Source organism: Podarcis raffonei, chromosome 3, assembly GCF_027172205.1.
Source record: "Podarcis raffonei isolate rPodRaf1 chromosome 3, rPodRaf1.pri, whole genome shotgun sequence".
Lineage (NCBI taxonomy): Eukaryota > Metazoa > Chordata > Lepidosauria > Squamata > Lacertidae > Podarcis > Podarcis raffonei.
Window position 1 is genome coordinate 113,376,320 of NC_070604.1, and position 23,790 is coordinate 113,400,109.

The following is a 23,790-nucleotide window of genomic DNA, read 5'->3' on the forward strand; positions in this document are numbered from 1 at the left end:
GAGGTACCACTGTACTTCTACACTGCTTGTATTTTTGTGATAGTCAGTGGCTTGTAACAAATAAATCTGACTGCCTGACCTCGGAGCATCGGGGACGGCACTACTGTTAGTTAGAGCGAGACAGCTGCCTCAGATGGCAGATACTGGAAGGCAGGGTTATGGCAACAACGTGCCAGAGGACAGACATTGTTAAGTTGTGGGTGAACATATCAGTGATTCTTCAAACAGCTCTTGTTTATTCACAGGCCAGAACAGAACTGAACTGAAGGGTTCAGCCAGCCTGCTTATATAGAGCTCCACTACAATGCAACAGTAACAACTTTCTGTAACTATCCAATCACTGAACGTCACTTTCAATCCCTTATTTGCATATGTGGACCTGAGTGAAAACTATCTACAGTATCCCCTGCTGGCCCAGGGTGAGAACTTCAGTACATAACAGACATTGTGCCAGGTAATCCCTCTGCCCACAAAGTTAGCCTGCTGTTGCTCTCAGATGTAGTGCAGAACGCCATCCTGTCACACTTTCCCCTAATATAAGCATTCAAAGTGAACCAAATTTCTCCCGTGTCTCTAAGCCTGGGTGCCACTCACTCTATCATTGCCCCTTTCAGTAGCTCTTGCATTTTCAGTTCCTTGTCTTTTGCAGACTGTGTCTTTGCCCCCAAGTATCTGGTGAAGGTTTTGATCCTGCCCCCGGGGAAGTAAGAGATTGTCTGCCAAGGTGCCTCTCTGTGCAGCCTCTCCAAAAGCACAGACTCTCTCCTTCCAAGACATTCAGAAAATTTAGGCTGGCTCTCCAGGAATGTTGGCATTCGAGAGAGGTGCCCATTTGCATCTACAGGCTGGCAGAGCTACACATAGACGGGTGCACTCCAGTTAAAAGGAAATCTTTCTGGGTGGCAATATAAAATATCATAATTCATAGTGTGTGTGTATGAAATAGAACTCTCTAGACCCATAACAGACTTATCCAGAATTCTGTGAATGTTTTAGTGCTTGATTAAAGATTTGAAATGGATAATTTCGGGCTTCCCCCTTTATAAGCATTCCAGAGCAAAGACAGAGCTCTTCCTCTCCCATTAAGGTTTCATGTTACTATTTTTGATCCTCCGGACTCTTTTCTCTGTGTATAAAACAGCCAGTGCCTCTCAATAAGGCCTCAACATGTTGCTTCGCATTTCCTCGCTCGCTTCATCCCTTCGCCAGATCCTTATTTTGCTGTTGTTGTTATTTTAAAAGATCTCATGAGACAAAAATAGCCTTGTTACATATTAGGATTAAAAGATAAAGGCCCCAGGACACTAAACACAGCTCCGGATTTGGAAGGAGGGGGAAACTTGCTTGCCGTCATTTATAGAAACCATTTGGAGGCACTATTTTTTTTTTAAAAAAATTAAAAACTCGGGTTAAGTACTTAATTTGTTCCTGAGGTCCGTTCTTAACCTGAAACTGTTCTTAACCTGAAGCACCACTTTAGCTAATAGGGCCTCCTGCTGCCACAGCGCAGCCACTGCACGATTTCTGTTCTCATCCTGAAGCAAAGTTCTTAACCTGAAGCACTATTTCTGGGTTAGTGGAGTCTGTAACCTAAAACGTATGTAACCTGAAGCGTATGTAACCCGAGGTACCACTGTACTGAGTTTTTGGTGGATTATTTCTCTCTCGCATACACACCTGCACTCAGACAGCCTCACGGTCACACCCACCCACCTACCCAAAGTTACATTGAGCCTTGAAGTCTTATCCAGATGTTAAACTGTCCAGCCCAAACTCTGTACCACTTACCAGATTGTCACTGGCTTTGCGACATTTCAGACATTTTGGGGACTCCCCTTAAGAATCAGAACAAGGGCAGGGGCCCTTTAGGTTAAAGCTACATTTCCTTTGGGGAAATTGTTATGTACTGAAGTTCTCACCCTGGGCCAGCAGGGGGATACTGTAGATAGTTCAGGTCCACATATGCAAATAAGGGATCGAAAGTGACGTTCAGTGATTGGATAGTTACAGAAAATGGTTACTGTTGCGTTCTAGTGGAGCTCTATATAAGCAGGCTGGCTGAACCCTGCAGTTCAGTTCTGTTCTGGCCAGTGAATAAACAAGAGCTGTTTGAAGAATCGCTGTGTCGTCTGATATGTTCACCCACAACTTAGCAGAAATTGAGTTGGGGGCCCGCAGAGGATGTAGGAAAGATTAGAGCCCAAAGTGTTTGTGCTACATTTTTTGTCCGCCACCCTGTTTTCTTTCTCCCTCCGTGGCACCCCTTTTCTGCGACAGAATGGAGGAGTCCAGACCTTCCTGGGTCTTCTACAGTGGAGTCCTCCAAATCAGAAAATGGTCATGCCACACCCTCAGGATGGGCAGCGGGAAGTACTGGCTTCATAGGCTCATATAAAGGTAAAGGTAAAGGACCCCTAAGGAACGTGGGTGGCGCTGTGGTCTACACCACTGAGCCTAGGGCTTGCTAATCAGAAGGTTGGTGGTTCGAATCCCCGCGACGGGGTAAGTTCCCATTGTTCGGTCCCAGCTCCTGCCCACCTAGCAGTTCGAAAGCATGTCAAGTGCAAGTAGATAAATAGGTACCACTCTGGCGGGAAGGTAAACGGCGTTTCCGTGCGCTGCTCTGGTTCACCAGAAGCGGATTAGTCATGCTGGCCACATGACCCGGAAGCTGTCTGTGGACAAACGCCGGCTCCCTCGGCTCATAGAGTGAGATGAGCATGCAACCCCAGAGTTGTCCGCGACTGGACCTAATGGTCAGGGGTCCTTTACCTTTACCTTACTCTTTCCCCCATAATTTGAGCACATGTCTTTAGACCATTTACTCAGATGTTAGCTGAAATTTCTGAACCGCAACAAAACAGTGCAAAAACTGAGTGCTTCTTGTATCTGGGAAGAAAACCCCCTATCCCAGGGAGAAATATAAATCATACGGTGTCAAACGCTTGTCCATGTCTTTTGTGTTGCTAAGAAACTTATTTATATGGATGGTTAAGTGCGGTCAAAGGCAACTATGGAGTTGCGGCGCTCATCTCGCTTTCAGGCCAAGGTAGCCGGCGTTTGTCTACAGACAGCTTTCTGGGTCATTTGGCCAGCGTGACTAAACCGCTTCTGATGCAACAGAACACTGTGACGGAAGCCAAAGCGCACAGAAACAACATTTACCTTCCCGCCACAGCGGTACCTATTTATCTACTCACACTGGCGTGCTTTTGAACTGTTAGGTTGGCAGGAGCTGGGACAGAACAATGGGAGCTCACTCCGTCGTGGGGATTCGAACTGCCGACCTTCTGATCGGCAAACCCAAGAGGCTCAGTGGTTTAGACGACAGTGCCACCTGCCACCTTTGCTCATATAAGAACACTTATGGAACTTCCTTATACACCCTTCGCCTTCTACTTTCTTTGGTGACGTTTCCAGGTCACTTCTGGCTTCAGTGTGATATATTGGACGTCCCTAAAACGGTCGCTGCCTGTTCTTGCTTCAAGGGACCATCCAGCCTGTTATCAGCCGAGAATTCAGAGCAAAAGATGTTGTTGTTGTTCAGTTGTGTCCGACTCTTCGTGACCCCATGGACCAGAGCACGCCAGGCACTCCTGTCTTCCACTGCCTCCCGCAGTTTGGTCAAACTCATGCTGGTAGCTTCGAGAACACTGTCCAACCATCTCGTCCTCTGTCGTCCCCTTCTCCTTGTGCCCTCCATCTTTCCCAACATCAAGGTCTCTTATCAGCAGAGAATTCAGAGCAAAAGGTGTTATTGGGGCTTATTTGTTTCTCCAAGGATCCTAAATGTCAATGGTTAGGCTAATCGCCGGATGGTCCTCAGGCTTTTTAAAAAAACTGTCTTTACACGCAATTCAAAACAGGGCATCTGCGGGGTGCAGCACATCACTCCTCTTTTAATTTGCATCCATCAGCAACGATTGGGGTGGCGCATGAAGTACATGGACAAAAGCCCTTAACTGAGCAACTGCATAATATTATTCCTAGCCAGAGACGGCTCAAAACTCCCAATTTTTACCAAAAGGCCCTGCCTTTTGCTAACGTATACACAAGCCCGCACAAAATAAACAGCCCTGTTTAACATCTGCTTTTGCCTAAATAGAAAAAGCAGTTGATATATTTCCCCACCCGCACCCCCTCTCCTTTCAATAGTGACAATAATTTACTCTGCTGGCCAGATGAAATAAGACTGCCCCCCCCGTGGCCCACCCCCTGCCCCCAACAACAACCAGATGCGGCTTGTATCGTGCAGGTGTTCCCCCAGCTGGGAAATATGGAAATCTGCCATCCAGCAGGGATGATGGTTTGTGATAGAAATGCGAGGGCGTTAAAAATAATTCAAGTAAGAGGAGACTCTTCTCCCTGGGGTGGAGTGGAGGGGGGCTCCCATATGCAGAACATACGATGGGGGAAGCAGCTGGGCTGCAGTTGAGCTGAAGAGTTATAAAGTTAGAAACATATTTGGCCTTTTCAAAACATAAGCAACAGCCCGCTGCCATGGAAACGGATTTCAACAGTAAACTCCTGTTTTTTAAGACTTCCAAACATAATAATCCCATTAGACTCATGTTCAGGTGGTCTCAAAGAAGTGAATGAACCCGGTTACTATGTCCACGGGAGTCTTGTTTACTCAAGGCTTCTATATTTACCGCCAGCATCCACGTTTCTGGGAAGAGGCAGCATTTTACAATCGGTCCTATTTTAAGGCCCACGATCTTTGATAGTGGCAGAAGCAAAGAGAGGCAGATGAAAGGGGAGTTGGGTCCTGTGTTGGTTGCTATTTTAGAGTGCCTTAGGAACGCCTCCACCCCCATCGTTCTGCCCGGACACTGAGGTCCAGCGCCGAGGGCCTTCTGGCGGTTCCCTCACTGCGAGAAGCCAAGTTACAGGGAACCAGGCAGAGGGCCTTCTCGGTAGTGGCACCCGTCCTGTGGAACACCCTCCCACCAGACGTCAAAGAGAAGAACAACTACCAGACTTTTAGAAGACATCTGAAGGCAGCCTGTTTAGGGAAGCTTTTAATGTTTAACAGACCATTGTATTTTAATACTTTGTTGTAAGCCGCCCAGAGTGGTTGGGGAAATGCAGCCAGATGGGTGGGTTATAAATAATAAATGATTATTAAGGTAGTACCTCGGGTTAAGAACTGAATTCGTTCTGGAGGTCCATTCTTAACCTGAAACTGTTCTTAACCTGAGGTACCACTTTAGTTAATGGGGCCTCCCGCTGCCACCGCGCCGCTGCCGCGCAATTTCTGTTCTCATCTTGAAGCAATGTTCTTAACCCGAGGTACTATTTCTGGGTTAACGGAGTCTGTAAGCTGAAGCGTCTGTAACCTGAAGCGTCTGTAACCCGAGGTACCACTGTATTATTCTTATAGTGCATATAGGAAGGCAGGCGAACTCTGGGCTTGTGGGATCTACTTTGTTTTTCACAAAAAACCGCAAGATCTGCCAACCAGAGCCACAGGTATCTTAAGAGAAATGGTCCATTTGTCCAGCCTATGAGTTCTGCTGTCCACATTTCCGCAGCAGTTTGCAATATTATTATTTTTAAGAAGTCCCATGTGAATTTTGGGCAGTGGAACACAGAGGCAGTAATTGCCACCTTAGTTGGGCATAAGTCCTTTTGCTATTGTTTGCTGGTGCTGACTTGTGACAGGGCCTCTTCGGTGGTGGTTCCCTGGTGATGTAATGCGTTCCCTAGTGAGGTGTGCCGGTCTCTTTCATTGTTAACTTTCAGGAGGCATTTGAAAACATTCCCAGGTGACTGACTGGTTGTTCCTGGCAACCCTGTGATCAATAGGTGGAATAAAATTTGTAACTGGAATTGCTTTTTGAATTTTTAAATCTGTTTTAGAATGCTTTTCCTTTGTTTTTAAATTGTCTGTGCCCTGGGAAGGGCAGGATACAAATTCAATCAATAAACATGCAATACATTGACAGGAAGCATTTTTCCTGCTTGTTCTCAATTGTCCCTTTTCTGAATGATTCAGGGAAGATGCTGTCTCCCACTACGAAGTCACAGGCAGATGTGCAGCTGATGTAAACTTGTGTGTTTCTTTCACATTAGCAACACAATCCACTGACATATACCAGCTGCTGATCTGGCTTCTTTGAGCTGTCCTTTTAAGATAAAATAACTCGCAAGACAAAGCAAGTCCACTAAAAACAGGTTTATTTACTTATTTCTTTATTTTTTATAAAAAATTGTACATCAAAGACTTCATTATGGTTTTTCGATGAAGAAACAGGAGAAGGTTTTACATATTACAAAGGGATGTATTCAGTTCCAGGTTTTACTACCGTTTTTTTTTTAATGAACACTGTACATTTAGAATTGCAAATCTGAGTTATAAAACATATATAGGATGAGTAAGGCACTGCTGTATTGTAGAAAGTTTAATAAAAGGGAGCCAGCTCTTGGATCCCAAATTCTGAAAAAAAAAACCCAACACATGTCAAAGCCAAAAATGGTTTAAAAAAGAAAAAGAGAAGAACGTAGAAGCAGCTGTTTTTTCAATTGGGGGATCTTAGTATACAAACATATATTCCCCCACCCCCTCCTTTGCTCAGGAACTAGAAAGAAGCAAGCAACAATACTCATGCAGAAACATTTCTCCAAATGATGTCGTCTTTCCATTGGGAGCTTCACTCATTGTTGGCAAAGCTTCTTCCTTATGTCCCATTTTTCTTGGAAAAGATAAAATGGTAACAAGTGGTATGGAAACACCCAGTGCGAACTATTTTCTCTTTATGGTGCTCATTAATCCCAGATCAGTTAAACAACAAGAACACACAAATCAAATAGGAGAGAAAAAATAGGTGTCTGAGGAATTAATTCTTCTTTTTTTATAACCTCTATCCACATCGTTTAATGTGGGCGAGCTATCTTACTGTTAGATCTCTTAATGGTGTTAGATGGTCTTAGCGGTGTGTCCGTAGGTGACTGTGGAGGCCAGTTCTGGATCTACACGTCCTTCCACAGTGGGGACATTGGTTTCTGGGCGGGAGTTGATCATTTGAACGGCCTGTTCTGATTGAAGTGCTTTGAGCACAACGTGGGTTTAGGGACAATGGGATGTACAAATAAACCACCTGAAGTGTAGGTGGGTTTCCACGAAGCACCCCTGCAGGTGTGCTTCAGTAATAACAGCAAGAACCTTTATTGAACTACAGAACTGGACAACAGGGGCAAAGCAACTGCTTATATACATTTCTGAAGGCCTGGGCCACTCCCACTCCCATTGTGATTGGCTGTCTAAACTTCCAAGCTGCGAATCATAACTCAGTGTTTAAGGGCCAATGGCAGAGGCCCAAATCCTGAAATGTTCTGTGATTGGATATCATGTATCGAATCAGAACACAGGGGCTCAGAATCCTTAGTCCAGACTCAAGCTCAGGCAAACACAGACCACTAAATACACAGCAACACCTATGGCAGGAGTGGGAAACCAACAATCTGAATGCCAAATGTTGCCCTCCGTTCCCCTGTATCAGGCCCTTGGGACTCTGCCTAGGCCACACACCCTTCTCAGGCCACACCTCTTATCAGTCCTGTCCCGCCCCCTGCCCAAGTGCTTTTGCCTCACTGAAATGCACGCTTGAACTGCGATGATGCCTCACTTGGAGGATGGCGAGGCATATGAATGAGTTTCTGCGTCGAAAACACAGACCTCTGCATGGCTGAAAAGTTGTCCTGCTGTACAAACGCAGGAGTCACATCTGTTGCTTTACTCGCCTTCCCCTCTGGGCACACCCTCTTTTGCATCTGGCCCCACCCACCACTACCATGTGGCCCCTGGGAGGCTTCCGACGAGGCCCTTGGTCTGTAAAAGATTCCCTCCCTCATAGCTTCTATGATCACCAGGCTTTTGAACCCAAGAGCACTGTCCAGCCAGTACAAAGCGCATTCGAGTCCCGCTGATTTTAAACGTCATTGGGACATCAAAAGTGGCCCTCTCTGGCTGGGTCTCACCCTACAGGCGTGCTTCAATGTGCACACGAAGCTCTTGGGTACGCTAGCAGTACTATTTCGCCCACGTCTACAGATGAACGTACAGTGGTACCTCGGGTTACATACACTTCAGGTTACATACGCTTCAGGTTATAGACTCTGCTAACCCAGAAATAGTGCTTCAGGTTAAGAACTTTGCTTCAGGATAAGAACAGAAATCGTGCTCCGGTGGCGCGGCAGCAGCAGGAGGCCCCATTAGCTAAAGTGGTGCTTCAGGTTAAGAACAGTTTCAGGTTAAGAACGGACCCCCAGAACGAATTAAGTACTTAACCCGAGGTACCACTGTACTTGAAATTGGGCTTCTTCCATTGAAGTAAGCAGGGCAGCCCATGCAAACAGAAGAACATCTGCGCTGGGCTCATTTCCCCATAAAAAATCAGTGGGAATAGGTGAAACACTATCCAACCCAGGATCTCATACAGTGGTACCTCTGGTTGCAAACGGGATCCGTTCCTGAGCCCCATTTGCAACCAGAGCAGAACGTAACCTGCGCCTGCACATGCACATGCACGGGTCGCGATTCGCTGCTTCTGTGCATGCGCGAGACGCCATTTTGAGCTTCTGCACATGCACGAGTGGCGAAACCCGGAAGTATCCCTTTCCGGTACTTCCGGGTCGCAACCTGAAAAGATTTAACCCGAAGCATCTTTAATCCGAAGTATGACTGTAACAGAAAAGTGTTAGCTTTCAGTCAAAACAAATGTTTACTTTTTTGGGGGTGTCTGTGGATAAAACAGTCTGTATTTGAAGGTGATGTCCTGCTATTCTAGAAAGAAAATGAGAAAGCAACAATTATAGCCATATTCTCATTTCCAAACCGTGATGACTGAACGCATTGGGGGAGGGAGGGGTGAGATTTTGGTCTCTGACCTTGTCCTTCTGCCTCCCCAACCTCTGTGTATTCAGTGGAAGGTGTGGCTGGACCCCAGTTATGCATGAAAACTCTTTCATGCGATTGGAAAGCCTCTGTGATTGGGGTCCTCCGTGGTGTGCGCACAGAGCCAACGCACGTGCGGTTTCCATGTGCACAGCGCTCTTCCACCACTTCCATCGAACACATGAGGGTCTGGGGCAAAGCCAGTGGCTACGACCCCACTCTTCTCAGTGGGAATAGCGCCGCTGTGCAGTCGGTGTGCGACTTACGTGCGCGAGGAATCGGGTGGGGAGAAATGCCATCTTTATACAGAAGGTTTGCAATGCCCAGGTTATATTGCTGAAACACATATCCTACTCTTGAATTATAAGCATAACAGCGTGGTTACAAGTACTAATTTCCTTAATAAAGGGGCTTTCCCCTCCCCTTTAAAAAAAACAAAACAAACACACCCCGTAAATTCTATAAATAAAGTCGTAAGTGCTTCATTTAAGGGAATATTTCTTTGGCTGCTGTGGGTGCTTGCGAGTGGCTTAGCTGCAGAGGCTAAAAGGGATATGGTCCTACAATTAGCGTTAATCTCAGCACGGAACTCGACCGATAGTTCATACTGTTGACGGTAAGCAGCTCCAGGTCAATGATATGTTCTCGAGGTCCCGTTAACGGTTTCACCAACACAAGCATTGCGCTCACAGAGCTTGTTTGCTGAAAGAAAATAAGGAATTGGAAGTTATCACCTGGAAATGTCTGTCTCCACCCCGCCCACCTGGGAGTAAGTTTCAAAGAGCGGTGTTTTCCCTGAGTTATGGATAGGGATGTTAGAGAGTGGAAATTGCCACCATGTCTGGAATGAACATTTGTCCAGCAAAATAATCGGTACTCTTGCTGCTGATGTCTGCAAACAATAGGTACCGTATTTTTTGCTCTATAGGACACACTTTTCCCCCTCCAAAAATGAAGGGGAAATGTGTGTGCGTCCTATGGAGCGAATGCAGGCTTTCGCTGACGCCTAAAGAGCGAGAGGGGTTGGTGCGCACCGACCCCTCTCGCTCTCCAGGCTTCAGGAAGCTATCCGCAAGCTGTAGAGCCCGGGGAGCGGATAACAGCAAGCTCTGGAAGCGAAGGCAAGGTTGCACGCAACCTCGTCACCGCTCTCGGACCCGTTCTGGGGGCTGGGGTCAGGGGAAGCTCGGGCTTCCCCCGCCCCAGCCCTGCGGCTAAAAACGAAGCCAAGACAGTGAGCGGGATGTCTTGGATTCTTTGCTCTTTGGGGCTGGGGGGGGGGATTTCCCCCCCTAAAAACTAGGTGCGCCCTATGGTCCGGTGCGCCCTATGGAGCGAAAAATACAGTAATGGATTCCTTTCCACTCCATAAGCATCGCACGTCCTTTGCACTGAAATGGTGCGGGATAATGTAATGATAATTACGTAAAACTCTCCCGCAGCAGAGAGTGAGACAAATAGCGTCGTCTTTGACGGAAGCTGAACTGCGGCAGAACAGCCCCAAGGCTGCATGCGACAAACGGCCTTGGTCCAGTATATCTGAAGGAGCGTCTCCACCCCCATTGTTCTACCTGGACACTGAGGTCCAGTGCCGAGGGCCTCACTGCAAGAAGCCAAGTTACGGGGAACCAGGCAGAGGGCCTTCTCGGTAGTGGAATCCGCCTCTGGAACACCCTCCCACCAAATGTCAAAGAGAAGAACAACTACCAGACTTTTAGATGACATCTGAAGGCAGCCCTGTTTAGGGAAGCTTTTAATGTTTGAGGCATTATTGTATTTTAATATTGTGTTGGAAGATGCCCAGAGTGGCTGGGGAAATCCGGCCAGATGGGCAGGGCATAAATAATAAACTACTACTATTATTATTATGATTATGATTATGATTATGATTATTATGAACACATGTTAGAATGAAAATCAACACCTTCTTACCCTCCCAGTTGCAGAGTTGAATTCATTTTATTTTTTTCAAATATCCCTAAAGCTGCTCTGGGCTGGCAGGGCGGTGTGAGAAGGATGCAACAGCCATGTGCCTTTGATCCTAACCTCGCTTTGCGAGGCTGGGCTCAAAGGGCACATGACTGTCGCGCCCTCCTCATCCCACCCTTGGGTGTCAGGGCGCAGGTGAGATTTGCCTGCCAAGGGCTGCATCAGGCAGCTGGCCTCTCACCTGTGGGGGGACAGGTGGTGCAGCATGGCCCATCTTGTCTCTGGTGGGGCTGGTGCTCTGGCAGTGTTGGCAGTGAGGGCTGGGCTGGCACAGCGGGCTTCATTCATGTGCCGACCCAGGAGCCGGCAAACCGCACTATGCTGCTGCCCTTATGGGAGCTTTATGGAAACCCAGGCAAGCCGAGTCAAATTTTGTTAGCGGAACTTGGCATAATACTCACTCTCAGGACGAAGTCTCCGTTCTCATTTCCAGATTTGATCCGGAACGTGTTAATGGTATTAGGGTAAATGGTGGTCGCCTGGATTTGGAAGATATCGGACGGAGTCATTCTTTCTGAGCGGATGCTCATGTATTTGTGCACAATGGAGTATGGAAGGTCTCGGCAAAGGGGGTTGGACACCGGGCAAACGCAGCGACTGTAAGACAAACCACAACGACTGAAAAACAAACTCCTCGCACCTGTGGGCTTTGCAGCTCTGAACGTTGCAAATGAGGCTTTGCTAAAAGATCTCTTAGCAGTTCCCCTTACTTTTCAGACGACAGCACGTAAGGCTCTTGACAAGGGTTCCTCGGGTAACAGCGGTATCCGCCATGATAGTTCCAGCACATTTCGTCCTCCCGGCATTCATGGCCCACTTCACATTCATTGATATCTAAGAGAGGAAGCGAAAGAAGTGAACCTTTAGAGTTTTGCTGGCAGAACCCCTGAACTGTTATAATTTAGATAGGCTTTTGTACAGTCATACCTTGGGTTACTGACGCTTCGGGTTGCGCGATTTCAGGTTGTGCACTGCACCGCACCCAGAAGTACCAGAATGGGTTACTTCTGGTTTCGGCGCTTGCACATGCGTCGAAGTGCTAAATCGCGCTTTGCGCATGCGCAGAAGTGCTGAATCACAACCCGCGCGTGCAGAGACGTGCAGGTCAGGGGTTGAGAATGCTGCGGGTTGCAAACGTGCCTCCTGCACGGATCACGTTCGCAACCCGAGCATCCACTGTACTTGAATCTGCAGCAGATAGCTGCCTCTACTAAGCCGGCAGTAGAGAACCTCCAGCCCCGTGGCCTGATTATTTATTTATTTCATAAAATTGATATATTGCACGATTGTAAATAAAACATAGAAGTGGTTTACCCCCCCAAGATATAATTATCACTACAAATTTTACAGCCGCAATTTAAAACAGACAAAAAGTTAAAACTGCAATAGAATAGGCCAAAAAAAAAAAATCAAAACTCATAAAAACTTTATAAGTGTTTGGGTAGGCTCGTCTGAGTATGAATGTCTTCAGCAGGTGCTGAAAAGGATGCACTAAACGACTTGGTTCTTACAAATGTGGAATGAGTTTTAGGTGGCCCTTATGCCAATTCCACTGATCAAAGCGGTCGAGGGTAAGGTCATCTCGTATGTAAACCAGTCCCAAATTGTAAAGGGCTTGATATGCCAATAGTAACAACTGAGCATGCCCCTTGTAGCAGATCAGCAGTTCAGTGCAAATTTTTTGAGCGCAGGTGATTTAAAACTATCTAATCCCTGCTCCTGCCAACCTAGCAGTTCGAAAGCACGTCAAAGTGCAAGTAGATAAATAGGTCCCGCTCCGACGGGAAGGTAAACGGCGTTTCCGTGCGCTGTTCTGGTTGGCCAGAAGTGGCTTAGTCATGCTGGCCACATGACCCGGAAGCTGAACGCCGGCTCCCTCGGCCAATAAAGTGAGATGAGCACCGCAACCCCAGAGTCGGTCACGACTGGACCTAATGGTCAGGGGTCCCTTTACGTTTACTTTAATCAATCCATAATTAAAATATGAAACGACATTAAAACATCTTTAATTAAACGACACAGTTTAAAAATGCAACAAACAGTTTAAAAAACCCAGTTAGAACAATGTCATCGTAAGTTCAGATCCAGGAGAATGCTTGCCTAAACAGGAGCCAGCGGCATGCCAATACGGATGACTTCTCTTTAGAGGGACGTGCTTTCCATAACCCTGATGACGGCACTAAGAAAGCTTGCCTGTGTGTTACCACAAGCCGATGATCACCAGGCTGGGGCAAAACTAACCTGATATCACTGGATGTCGTAACGATGTAAGGTGGGTGGTGGTGGCGGCTCCCCCTGTCAAAGGTTTTGTCCACACTTCTGCTTGCTCCCTGCTTCCCAGGCTCGGGTCTGAGTGGTTGTTCATTTGTCCCACCACTTTCCCCAGAAAAACTGCTGTTTATCGCTGAATCGGAACAAACGCTAGTCCACAGAATAGCTGCTAAGTTGTGGGTGAACATATCAGACAACACAGCGATTCTTCAAACAGCTCTTGTTTATTCACAGGCCAGAACTGAACTGAACTGAAGGGTTCAGCCAGCCTGCTTATATAGAGCTCCAGTACAAGGCAACTGTAACAACTTTCTGTAACTATCCAATCACTGAACGTCACTTTCGATCCCTTATTTGCATATGTGGACCTGAGTGAAAACTATCTACAGTATCCTCCTGCTGGCCCAGGGTGAGAACTTCAGTACATAACAATAGCCGATTGCCATTTGCTCTGATTCAGCAGTAAATCAGTGGGACAAGTGGAAGTGTGGACAAGGGAAGGTTCTAGCCCATGAGTCAGATCCAGTTGCCCACCAAGTCACCTGGCTTCTGTTAACGGATCTTGGGGTTCTAGTGAAAAAATAAAGTAGACTCCACAAGTCTGGAACACGCCCGCCCATAATGTATAGCTGCCAGCCTCATGCATGCAGGACTTCCATTCATCTTAAACCAGGCCTACGCAGAGTCCACCAATCATGTACTGTGGTCTGTAAGATGCTTAATATCTCCTCCACCTCTTCCTGGATCATTGCTGTTCCCTACAGGGAGTGAAGAAGGTTCATCTGTCCCCTGCTTTGCTGTGCTGGTGGCAAGTTGCACAGGGGACATTTTGCACTGCCCATGTTGAAGAGATTTACAGGAAGAATCCTGAGACAATGAAAGACTCTTTAAAAATGGTTGTTATTATTATTATTGATTTTTAATTTCAAGTAACAAAAATGCAAGGAAAACAGAGCTTAGCGGTTGCACAGAAAAAAAGAGAAAAGTAGTGGGTGATTGTTTTAGACGTTCCAAGAAAGGCTGTGATGGCCTGGTACTCAGGCTCGGACTCAGAGCCAAAGGATTCTCAGTCCGCACCAGACCCTTTGCCTCAGGCGGCAGCTGAACCTAGTCTGGGGCCTGATTCTGAAGAGCCCCAGTCTGCACAGGTTCTCCTGCGACAAGCACCAGCTGGGCCAAGTCAGGGGCCTGAGCCTGCCCTGGCTCCAGATGTGGGGATTACCTCGTTGCCTCCAGCTGGGCCATCACTTACAGCTGCTCCTCTACCGGCTGGGTCAGGGGAGGCTGAGGCGGCCCATGGGTCTAGTAACCCACCGATGTCTCCCAAGCTGCAGAGACTAAGGTCCGAGAGAAGGAGAGACCTGAGTACTCGCAGGAGGAGTGCTCGCCTTAAGGCGACAGGAGGTGAGTCACTGGGGGATCAGGACTGGCCATTACCCCGACAGAGATAAAAGGCTGCGGGACCCCACCCCAGGTTGTGGAAGCAACGTTGCTGTTTGCCAGAACCTGCCTGTGATCCTGTGCCTGACCTTGCCTGGTTTCCTGCCTCATGTCCTGCCTTGGCCCTGTTGGACTGACTCCTCATGGAACCCTTGGATTCGTGACTGGACCTGGACCGTGTTGCTTGGGTTACTTCTGGGCCCAGCACAAAGGCAATCAAATGAGAGTGTCTCTCCATAAGGTTCTATGAGTTGATGGAGGATGAAAACCATGGACGATTGTGTTAACAAAGTCGGTAAAGGGATACTATGCAGTATGTAGAAGGTGTGATTCTTCCTACCCCACAGATCAATATTGGTTTATATGTTAGAATCAAGGCGGCAGGAGTGCCACAAAAGAAATATGCTTACCTTGACAGTTTCTGCCTCTGATTAACTGGTAACCATCTGGACACAGGCAAGAGTATCTCCCTGGTTCATTGACACACTGATACATACATATGTAGTTCGAAGTTCCGCATTCGTTGACATCTGTAAAACAGAGACATCTGCTAGACGCCATATTTTCCTCCGGTTTGTTTGTTTTTTAATAAAAAACTTGCAATTTATTTATTTGACTTCTATATTTATACGACTTCATCATAAGATGCCAGGGTGGTTCATAAGATAAAAATACAAAGCAACAGATTGAGGGCAGGGAGCATTGGCCAATGAAATCTGGGGTCTGAAGTCCAATCAGAGTGAAGGCAACGCTTCTGCCTCTTATTCTGGCATCTTGTGTTTAATTTCTTTTTTTTAAAAAACCACACCCAGTAGCAGGGTCTTCACCACCTGAGACATGTGCAGGCATCAAAAAGGGGAAAGAGAAAAGGGGAAAAGTGACCAGGGCTTTTGACCCCAGAAAAGCACCTGCCATTTGAAGTGGGGGGAAATTGCTAGTAAATGTTTTGCTCAGTTTTAACTGTGAGTTGAATCCAGTTAAGTCACTGCATGAGGGGAAGATCTTCTGCTCAGACAACAGAACTTCCTCTCCCCCTCTTTCATCTGTATCCCCACCCACAACATCTATTCTGAAGGGTTCAAGGAAACCATGAAGTGGATTTAGAGTGTTTGTGCGTGAGGTGAGGAGAGGGACAGGAAGTTCTCCTGCACATGCAGAAGTCACTTCCTTCATGCAACAACTCTGCTGGATACAACCCTATAAGAGTTATAGGGTTGGGACAAAAAGCTCTTCCTGTTCTGTTATATCTCACAGAGCGGGATTCAACTAAGTTGTTGACTGCACAGAAGGAGGTCTGCTTGTGCAACAGGACTGCCCCCCTCTCTGCCCTTCTGCATCCCCTAAATATGCTTCGGAGGGTTGTGGGGAAAAGGTTCAAGCCAGGTGACTCACAGGTAAGCCCTCTTGAACCTTTCCCCCACAACGCACCACTTTTTAAGACCTGGCCACAGTGATCCATGCGACGGTCATCTCCAGGCTTGACTACTGTAATTCGCTCTACGCGGGGCTGCCCTTGAAGCTGTCCCAGAAACTACAGCGGGTGCAGAATGCTGCAGCGAGGCTCCTCACGGGGTCTCTGCCATGGGAGCATATTCACCCAGTGCTTTTCAAACTGCACTGACTCCCGGTAGAGTACAGGGTCAGATTTAAGGTGCTGCTTTTGACCTTTAAAGCCCTTCTCGGCCTACGACCCTCGTACCTACGGGACCGCCTCTCCCGGTATGCCCCACGGAGGACCTTAAGGTCCATAAACAGCAACACCCTAGAGGTCCTGGGCCCTAAGGAAGTTAGATTAGCTTCAACCAGAGCCAGGGCCTTTTCAACTCTGGCTCCGGCCTGGTGGAACGCTCTGCCTCACGAGACAAGGGCCCTACAGGATCTGATTTCTTACCGCAGGGCCTGTAAGACAGAGTTGTTCCGCCTGGCCTTTGGCTTGGAGCCTATTTGATTCCCTCCCCCTCTTTCTTTTTTCTTTTTCCTTCCTCCTCCTGTGATGAGGCTGCATTTTAATATTTTAATGTTTCAATATTTTAATGCTGCATTTTAATTTTGTTTTTAAGTTGTAATCATTCAACTTGTTTTTATTATTGCTTGTAAGCCGCTCTGAGCCCGGCCTTGGCTGGGAAAGGCGGTGTATAAATAAAAATTATTATTATTATTATTGTTGTTGTTGTTGTTGTTGTTGTTGTTGTTGTTATTAAGAGTGGCAAAATGCTGCCACCCCACCATTTTCACAACCTAAGCACAGGCCTTTGAGACGGACTCAATATTATTTCTGGTATTTGGGAACATTTAACCAGAGATGCCAGGAAATAAGCTTGAGACGTTGTCCTCATTTTCACGTCACTTCAAACCATAGTTAAACTAAGCCATGGTTTAATGTGCCCGTGCTGTGGAAATCACATTCGGTCCTGTCCTGCTGCTGCTGCACTGCCAGGAAACAAACCATGGCGTAGGGTTATATCTGAACCAGGGCTCTTTGTTTGTTTCCCTCAAGCAAACCATGAGTGGTAAGCTAAGAACAAACCATGGTTGCTGCTTGCGATTTGTTTTAAAAGAAGCAAAACACAGGGTTCAGATGCAACAGTAAACCAGAGTGTGGTTTGTTCTGCAGCACCATGGCAGGAAAGGAGCAACGGCACATGATTTCAGCAGCATGCACCACGTTCTCATTAAACTATAGTTTAACTATGGTTTAAAGTAGGGCTGGGGAACCTGTGGCCCTCTGGATGTTGATGGACTACAGCTCTCATTGTCCCTGTTGATCAGTTGAGGCTGAAGGGAGTTGTAGTTTAACAACACCTGGGGTGCCACAGGTTCTTCACATGCAAACCAGACCATTGTGCATGCAAAGCCCATGTTCTGCAGAAGTCGGACACAATTCAGTGCAAAGTGAAGCCCCATCAGGATTGATTTCAGTGACTGCTTAGCTCCCCCTCTGAAATCAGTGGGATTTCCAGTTGCTTAACTGTGGTTGTACCTGATGACCGTGGATATTAAACGTTAAAAGACTGCTGATAAAACCAATGGGGACAGTTAAAAACCTCTGACTAGGATGATGGAGAATCTGGAGTCACTAATGTTTCTACCCCCATATTACTTGCACAGCCCAAAGTCAACTTAAAAGGCTCCTACCATCCCATGTCCTTTGAGAACCACCAATGTAGCCAACAGTCACTCACCATCGCAATTCATTCTGTCCCGGCTTAATTCGAAGCCCTGATTGCACTGGCAGATGAAAGATCCAACCGTGTTGTAGCACAGTTGTGCACATGGGTTGCTGGTCTCACATTCATTTATGTCTAAAAAGGAAAGATGATAGGTCTTTACTAGGGCTGGATAAATCTGTCAATTTGTTACTTCAATTTTTTACAATCTTAAAAATCAGTTTTTCACATTTCTGTAGCAATTTGTGATTTTTTTAAAAAATCATCGTGAAAATTTGCTTGCATTTTAATGCATTTTTTTTTAAAAAAAACCCCAAACACATCTTTGTATGCATTTTCTCCCAATACACATATTTTTGCAATGTAATTTTCCCTAATAGAACACATTTTGGTCTGTTATCTCTTCTAATAGAGATATACTTTAGCCTAGAATATGAATTTTTGTACACATTACCTGGCTGAAGAAGAGCATTGCAAAATTCATAGAACTACGAATGTTGAAGGAGAGCTGTGTTTTGGTTTGCGTATTATTTCAGAGAGTGTAATTTAGTAGTTTGCCTTTAAATGTGAACTGAATCAAATTTCTGCTCCAGCCTTACTCTTCACACAAAGCTGGGTCTTCTCTCACATTGTATTTAGGCAAATTCACCAGACGGTCCAGGTAGGCTTAACTTTGCAGAGTCAAGACAATTTATGTAGGATTTATGTACCTAGGAAATGACAGTCAAGGTGCCTGGGTCCTATCTGGCAGAGGTCCCCCGCTAGCCCTGCTATCATTTATTAACACTGGAGGTGGTGCCTAGTACTGTATGCATTGAATCTGTGGACTACACCAGAGGAAAGAGACTACACAGAGAATTCTGTGACTCACTCAAATGAATGGGAACGTCCATATTAGTGGACATTTCATTTCACAAAATGTATGTATTGCTTACTAGCTCTAAAGACCTTTAAGCAAGTTTGCAGTAGGCAATCCAAAATATGGATTGAAGGCACCAACAAAAACAACCCTTAAAAAGAAATCGCATGAGAAAAGTGTTAAAATATAAAATAAAACCCAGAAACCTTTTGAAACACTGATACTTACTAACATAATGTACCAAAAGCAGAAAGAAATTTTCAGCAGGCATCAAAAACCATCTGGTGTCCAGGTGGATCTTGGGCCGACCCTGACCCTTCTGTAAATTTGGCATTTTAAGTTTATGCTGTGATTTAATTGGGCTCTCAGTTAACTTCTATGGATATCACCTTATGTAACTACTGTTAAACTTCTGTGATGATAAGATATAAACAAATCCGAATCTATGTACTTTTCTGTCGCTTCTTTAAATTAACATTTCTATGATCAAGCATTTTAGGGAAATTTTTAATGTTTGATGTTTTATTGTGTTTTTAATATTTTGTTAAAAGAGTGGCTGGGGAAACCTAGCCAAATGGGCGGGTATAAGTAAATAAATATTTAACTTATATGCAGAATTCATCATGCGAAAGGCTGGGCTAGATGAATCCCAAGTCGGAATCAAGATTGCTGGAAGAAATATCAACATCCTCAGATATGCAGATGACACAATCTTGACGGCAGAAAGTGAGGAGGAATTAAAGAACCTTTTAATAAGGGTGAAAGAGGAGAGCGCAAAATATGGTCTGAAGCTCAAGATAAAAAAAAACGAAGATCATGGCCACTGGGCCCATCACCTCCTGGCAAATAGAAGGGGAAGAAATGGAGGCAGTGAGATTTTACTTTCTTGGGCTCCATGATCACTGCAGATGGTGACAGCAGTCACGAAATTAAAAGACGCCTGCTTCTTGGGAGAAAAGCAATGACAAACCTAGACAGCATCTTAAAAAGCAGAGACATCACCTTGCCAACAAAGGTCCGTATAGTTAAAGCTATGGTTTTTCCAGTAGTGATGTATGGAAGTGAGAGCTGGACCATAAAGAAGGCTGATCTTTGAAGAATTGATGCTTTTGAATTATGGTGCTGGAGGAGACTCTTGAGAGTCCCATGGACTGCAAGAAGATCAAACCTCTCCATTCTGAAGGAAATCAGCCCTGAGTGCTCACTGGAAGGACAGATCCTGAAGCTGAGGCTCCAATACTTTGGCCACCTCATGAGAAGAGAAGACTCCCTGGAAAAGACCCTGATGCTAGGAAAGATGGAGGGCACAAGGAGAAGGGGACGACAGAGGACAAGATGGTTGGACAGTGTTCACAAAGCTACCAGCATGAATTTGACCAAACTGCAGGAGGCAGTGGAAGACAGGAGTGCCTGGCATGCTCTGGTCCATGGGGTCACGAAGAGTCGGACACAACTAAACGACTAAACAACAACAACTAAATAAAAACAAACAAACAAACAAACAAACAATACAGCACCTGCCTAATATCAATGGGAAGTTCCAAAGCCTAGGAGCTGCTACACTAAACGATCAATTTCTTGCAAGTGCAAATTGAACATTACGTGGCTCTTGTAAAAGTGCCAGTTTCTTCAGACCTAAGCAGTCAAGTGGGCACCTATGCCATGCCTCTTTACACCGGGTTAATGGGTCATGTTGTGGGTGAGCCTAGCACAAGCTGTAGATGGGAGAGGAACCTCTCAGAAGCTCCTGCAGGATCTCCTGAAGAAGGAGGCTGCGGCCTGTCAAGAGGCCCTTTATGTTTCTGAGAGCTACAGTTCCCACAATGCATTTAGGGTCTCCGTGTTTGCTGCATATGGCTCTAGCTGCAGGTAGAAAGAAAACCTGCTGTGTGCTTTTCTAAGCATACAAATTCAGTGGCTGAAGGAACACGCATGATCTGAAGGTGCCCTCACTGCTTTCAGTCTAAATATACTCATCTTCTGTAGGGTCAAGCTCTGGGAAAACCCAGAGCTGCAGGTTTAAAGCAGAGGTTGGCTGTGCATGAAACTGTTTGGCTTCTCATGATCTCAGCAAGAAACCTTCCTCCATCAATCTCCTGTGCAGTTTTGCATTTAATAATAATAATAATAATAATAATAATAATAATAATAATAATAAATTATTTATACCCCGCCCATCTGACTGGGTTTCCCCAGCCACTCTGGGCTGCTTCCAACAGAATATTAAAATACAATAACCTATTAAACATTAAAAGCGTCCCTAAATAGGGCTGCCTTCAGATGTCTTCTAAAAGTCTGGCAGTTGTTTTTCTCTTTGACATCTGGTGGGAGGGCGTTCCACAGGGTGGGTGCCACTACTGAGAAGGCCTGACAAACAGGATCCCTTTTAAAAGATGAAGAAGATGGTTAGAATCATAGAATCATAGAGTTGGAATAGACCACAAGGGCCATCGAGTCCAACCCCCTGCCAAGCAGGAAACACCATCAGAGCACTCCTGACATATGGTTGTCAAGCCTCTGCTTGACAACCAAAGAAGGAGACTCCACCACACTCCTTGGCAGCAAATTCCACTGTCGAACAGCTCTTACTGTCAGGAAGTTCTTCCTAATGTTTAGGTGGAATCTTCTTTCTTGTAGTTTGGATCCATTGCTCCGTGTCCGCTTCTCTGGAGCAGCAGAAAACAACCTTTCTCCCTCCTCTATATGACATCCTTTTATATATTTGAACATGGCTATCATATCACCCCTTAACCTCCTCTTCTCCAGGCTAAACATGCCCAGCTCCCTTAGCCGTTCCTCATAAGGCATCGTTGCCAGGCCTTTGACCATTTTGGTTGTTTTTCTTTTTTAAAAAAGACCTAAATCCAGGAACATTTTGGGGGCACCTTTAAAAATTAAAAATAATGTGGACAACCTATCTGAAAAAAATGGGGCGTGTCAAGGATAGTGGATGAATTTATCCAGTGTAGCTGCTATGCTAGTTTCCTTCCATGCTTGAGAGAAATGCTGTGAGTTCTTTTGTTTTAAATATGACAACTTGCTTTCGCTAGGCTTGTTCAGCACCAGCCCTAACAATGAGGTACAGCTGCTCTGATTTGCTCAGACGTACGGTGGATTCTGCAGTTGCTGTAATGCAGTTAGAACTGTCAAGGATATGACAAGGTTTGAGGCTGCCTTTAAATCACACAAAATTAAATGCAAAATCCATTTTACATTGTCTTTTGCTTTCTATCGAGAACGTCTGGTATTATGCTTCAGGGGAAGGAAAAACAATATCCAAATTCCTGCGCCATGAGAAATGGAAGTCAAGTGTCATAAATCATGTTATGCAAATTAATACTAAAGTATGCAGCTGTGCTAAAGTAAGTATTCTGGCTTTTGAGATTTTTTTTTAAGCAGTGAAAGTTAATCGAACATGTACAACAGGAGTAAAGGTAAAGAGAACCCTGACCATTAGGTCCAGTCATGGCCGACTCTGGGGTTGTGGCGCTCATCTCGCTTTATTGGCCGAGGGAGCCGGCATACAGCTTCTGGGTCATGTGGCCAGCATGACTAAGCCGCTTCTGGTGAACCAAAGCAGCGCACGAAAACGCCATCTACCTTCCTGCCGGAGCGGTACCTATTTATCTACTTGCACTTTGACGTGCCTTTGAACTGCTAGGTGGGCAGGAGCAGGGACCAAGCAACGGGAGCTCACCCCATTGCGGGGATTCAAACCGCCGACCTTCTGATCGGCAAGTCCTAGGCTCTGTGGTTTAACCCACAGCACCACCCGAGTCCCTACAACAGGAGTGGGGGACCTCATTTTCATCTGTCACTCAGGAATCTCCCAGGCCACACTCCTTCTTTCCAGGCCACACCCTCACTGTCCCCTCCATACCCTCTTTGAGTGCTTTTGCCTCACTGGAATGTGCCTTCCACTAGCTTGCCTGGACGGGAAGAGCTGTCTGTAGAAGCCTCTAACTTTTGTATGGCTGAAATGTAGCCTTATATACTATTCACCTGGCACATGGTCTCTGAAAGGGTGCCCATGAAGCAAACCTGCCCTCAGAATGCAAAAGGTCCCCTACCTGAGGGAAATCACGGCAGGGGTACGGGAGCGATAATAACATACGACATTGTCCCTAGATAGGAGGACCATTAAAGTGACAGGCAGGATCAAGTTAGGTTCTCACTGACTCCCTCGTCCTGAATGGGGTAAGTGTGCCCCTGAAGGACCAGGTGCGCAGCCTGGGGAGTCATTCTGGACTCACAGCTGTCCATGGAGGCACAGGTCAAATCCGTGTCCAGGGCAGCTGTTTATCAGCTCCATCTGGTACGCAGGCTGAGACCCTACTTGCCCTCAGACTGTCTCGCCACATTGGTGCATGCTCTAGTTATCTCTTGCTTGGACTACTGCAATGCGCTCTACGTGGAGCTACCTTTGAAGGTGACCCGGAAACTACAACTAATGCAGAACGCGGCAGCTAGACTGGTGACTGGGAGCGGCCGCTGAGACCATATAACACCGGTCTTGAAAGACTTACAGTGGCTCCCAGTACGTTTCTGAGCACAATTCAAAGTGTTGGTGCTGACCTTTAAAGCCCTAAACGGCCTCGGTCCTGTATACCTGAAGGAGCGTCTCCACCTCCATCGTTCTGCCCAGACACTGAGGTCCAGTGCCAAGGGCCTTCTGGCGGTTCCCTCCCTGCGAGAAACCAAGTTACAGGGAACCAAGCAGAGGGCCTTCTCAGTAGTGGCACCCGCCCTGTGGAATGCCCTCCCACCAGATGTCAAAGAGAAAGATAACTACCAAACTTTTAGAAGACATCTGAACGCAGCCCTGTTTAGGGAAGCTTTTAATGTTTAATAGGTTATTGTATTTTAGTGTTCTGTTGGAAGCCTCACAGAGTGGATGGGGAAACCCAGCCAGATGGGTGGGGTATAAATAATACATTATTATTATTATTACTATTATTATTATTATTTCCAGAGCAACGGCTTATGCATGTGCTTAAACTCTGATATTACAATGTGTTGTTGTTGTTGTTGTTGTTTATTGTTGGGACTTCAAAGTGCAAATCTGAAAATGGAGGCCTCGGCCCAGTATACCTGAAGGAGCGTCTCTACCCCCATCGTTCTGCCCAGACCCTGAGGTCCAGCTCTGAGGGCCTTCTGGCAGTTTGCTC

The 23,790-nt window shown here is 46.2% G+C and overlaps 1 protein-coding gene across 3 annotated transcripts in view; it reads right to left on the minus strand.

Moving 5' to 3' along the window:
- Positions 1 to 6,163: 6,163 nt before the first annotated feature.
- The window catches only part of EFEMP1 (EGF containing fibulin extracellular matrix protein 1), a 71,461-nt gene continuing 53,834 nt past the window's right edge, over positions 6,164 to 23,790 (minus strand). For all 3 annotated transcript variants that reach the window (XM_053383684.1, XM_053383683.1, XM_053383685.1), the window contains 5 exons: positions 17,779 to 17,898; positions 15,007 to 15,126; positions 11,596 to 11,719; positions 11,287 to 11,482; positions 6,164 to 9,598 (listed from right to left, as the gene is read on the minus strand). In XM_053383684.1, coding sequence (XP_053239659.1) covers positions 9,440 to 9,598; positions 11,287 to 11,482; positions 11,596 to 11,719; positions 15,007 to 15,126; positions 17,779 to 17,898 — 719 coding nt within the window. In that variant the 3' untranslated portion in view covers positions 6,164 to 9,439. The remainder of the gene's footprint in view (positions 9,599 to 11,286; positions 11,483 to 11,595; positions 11,720 to 15,006; positions 15,127 to 17,778; positions 17,899 to 23,790) is intronic.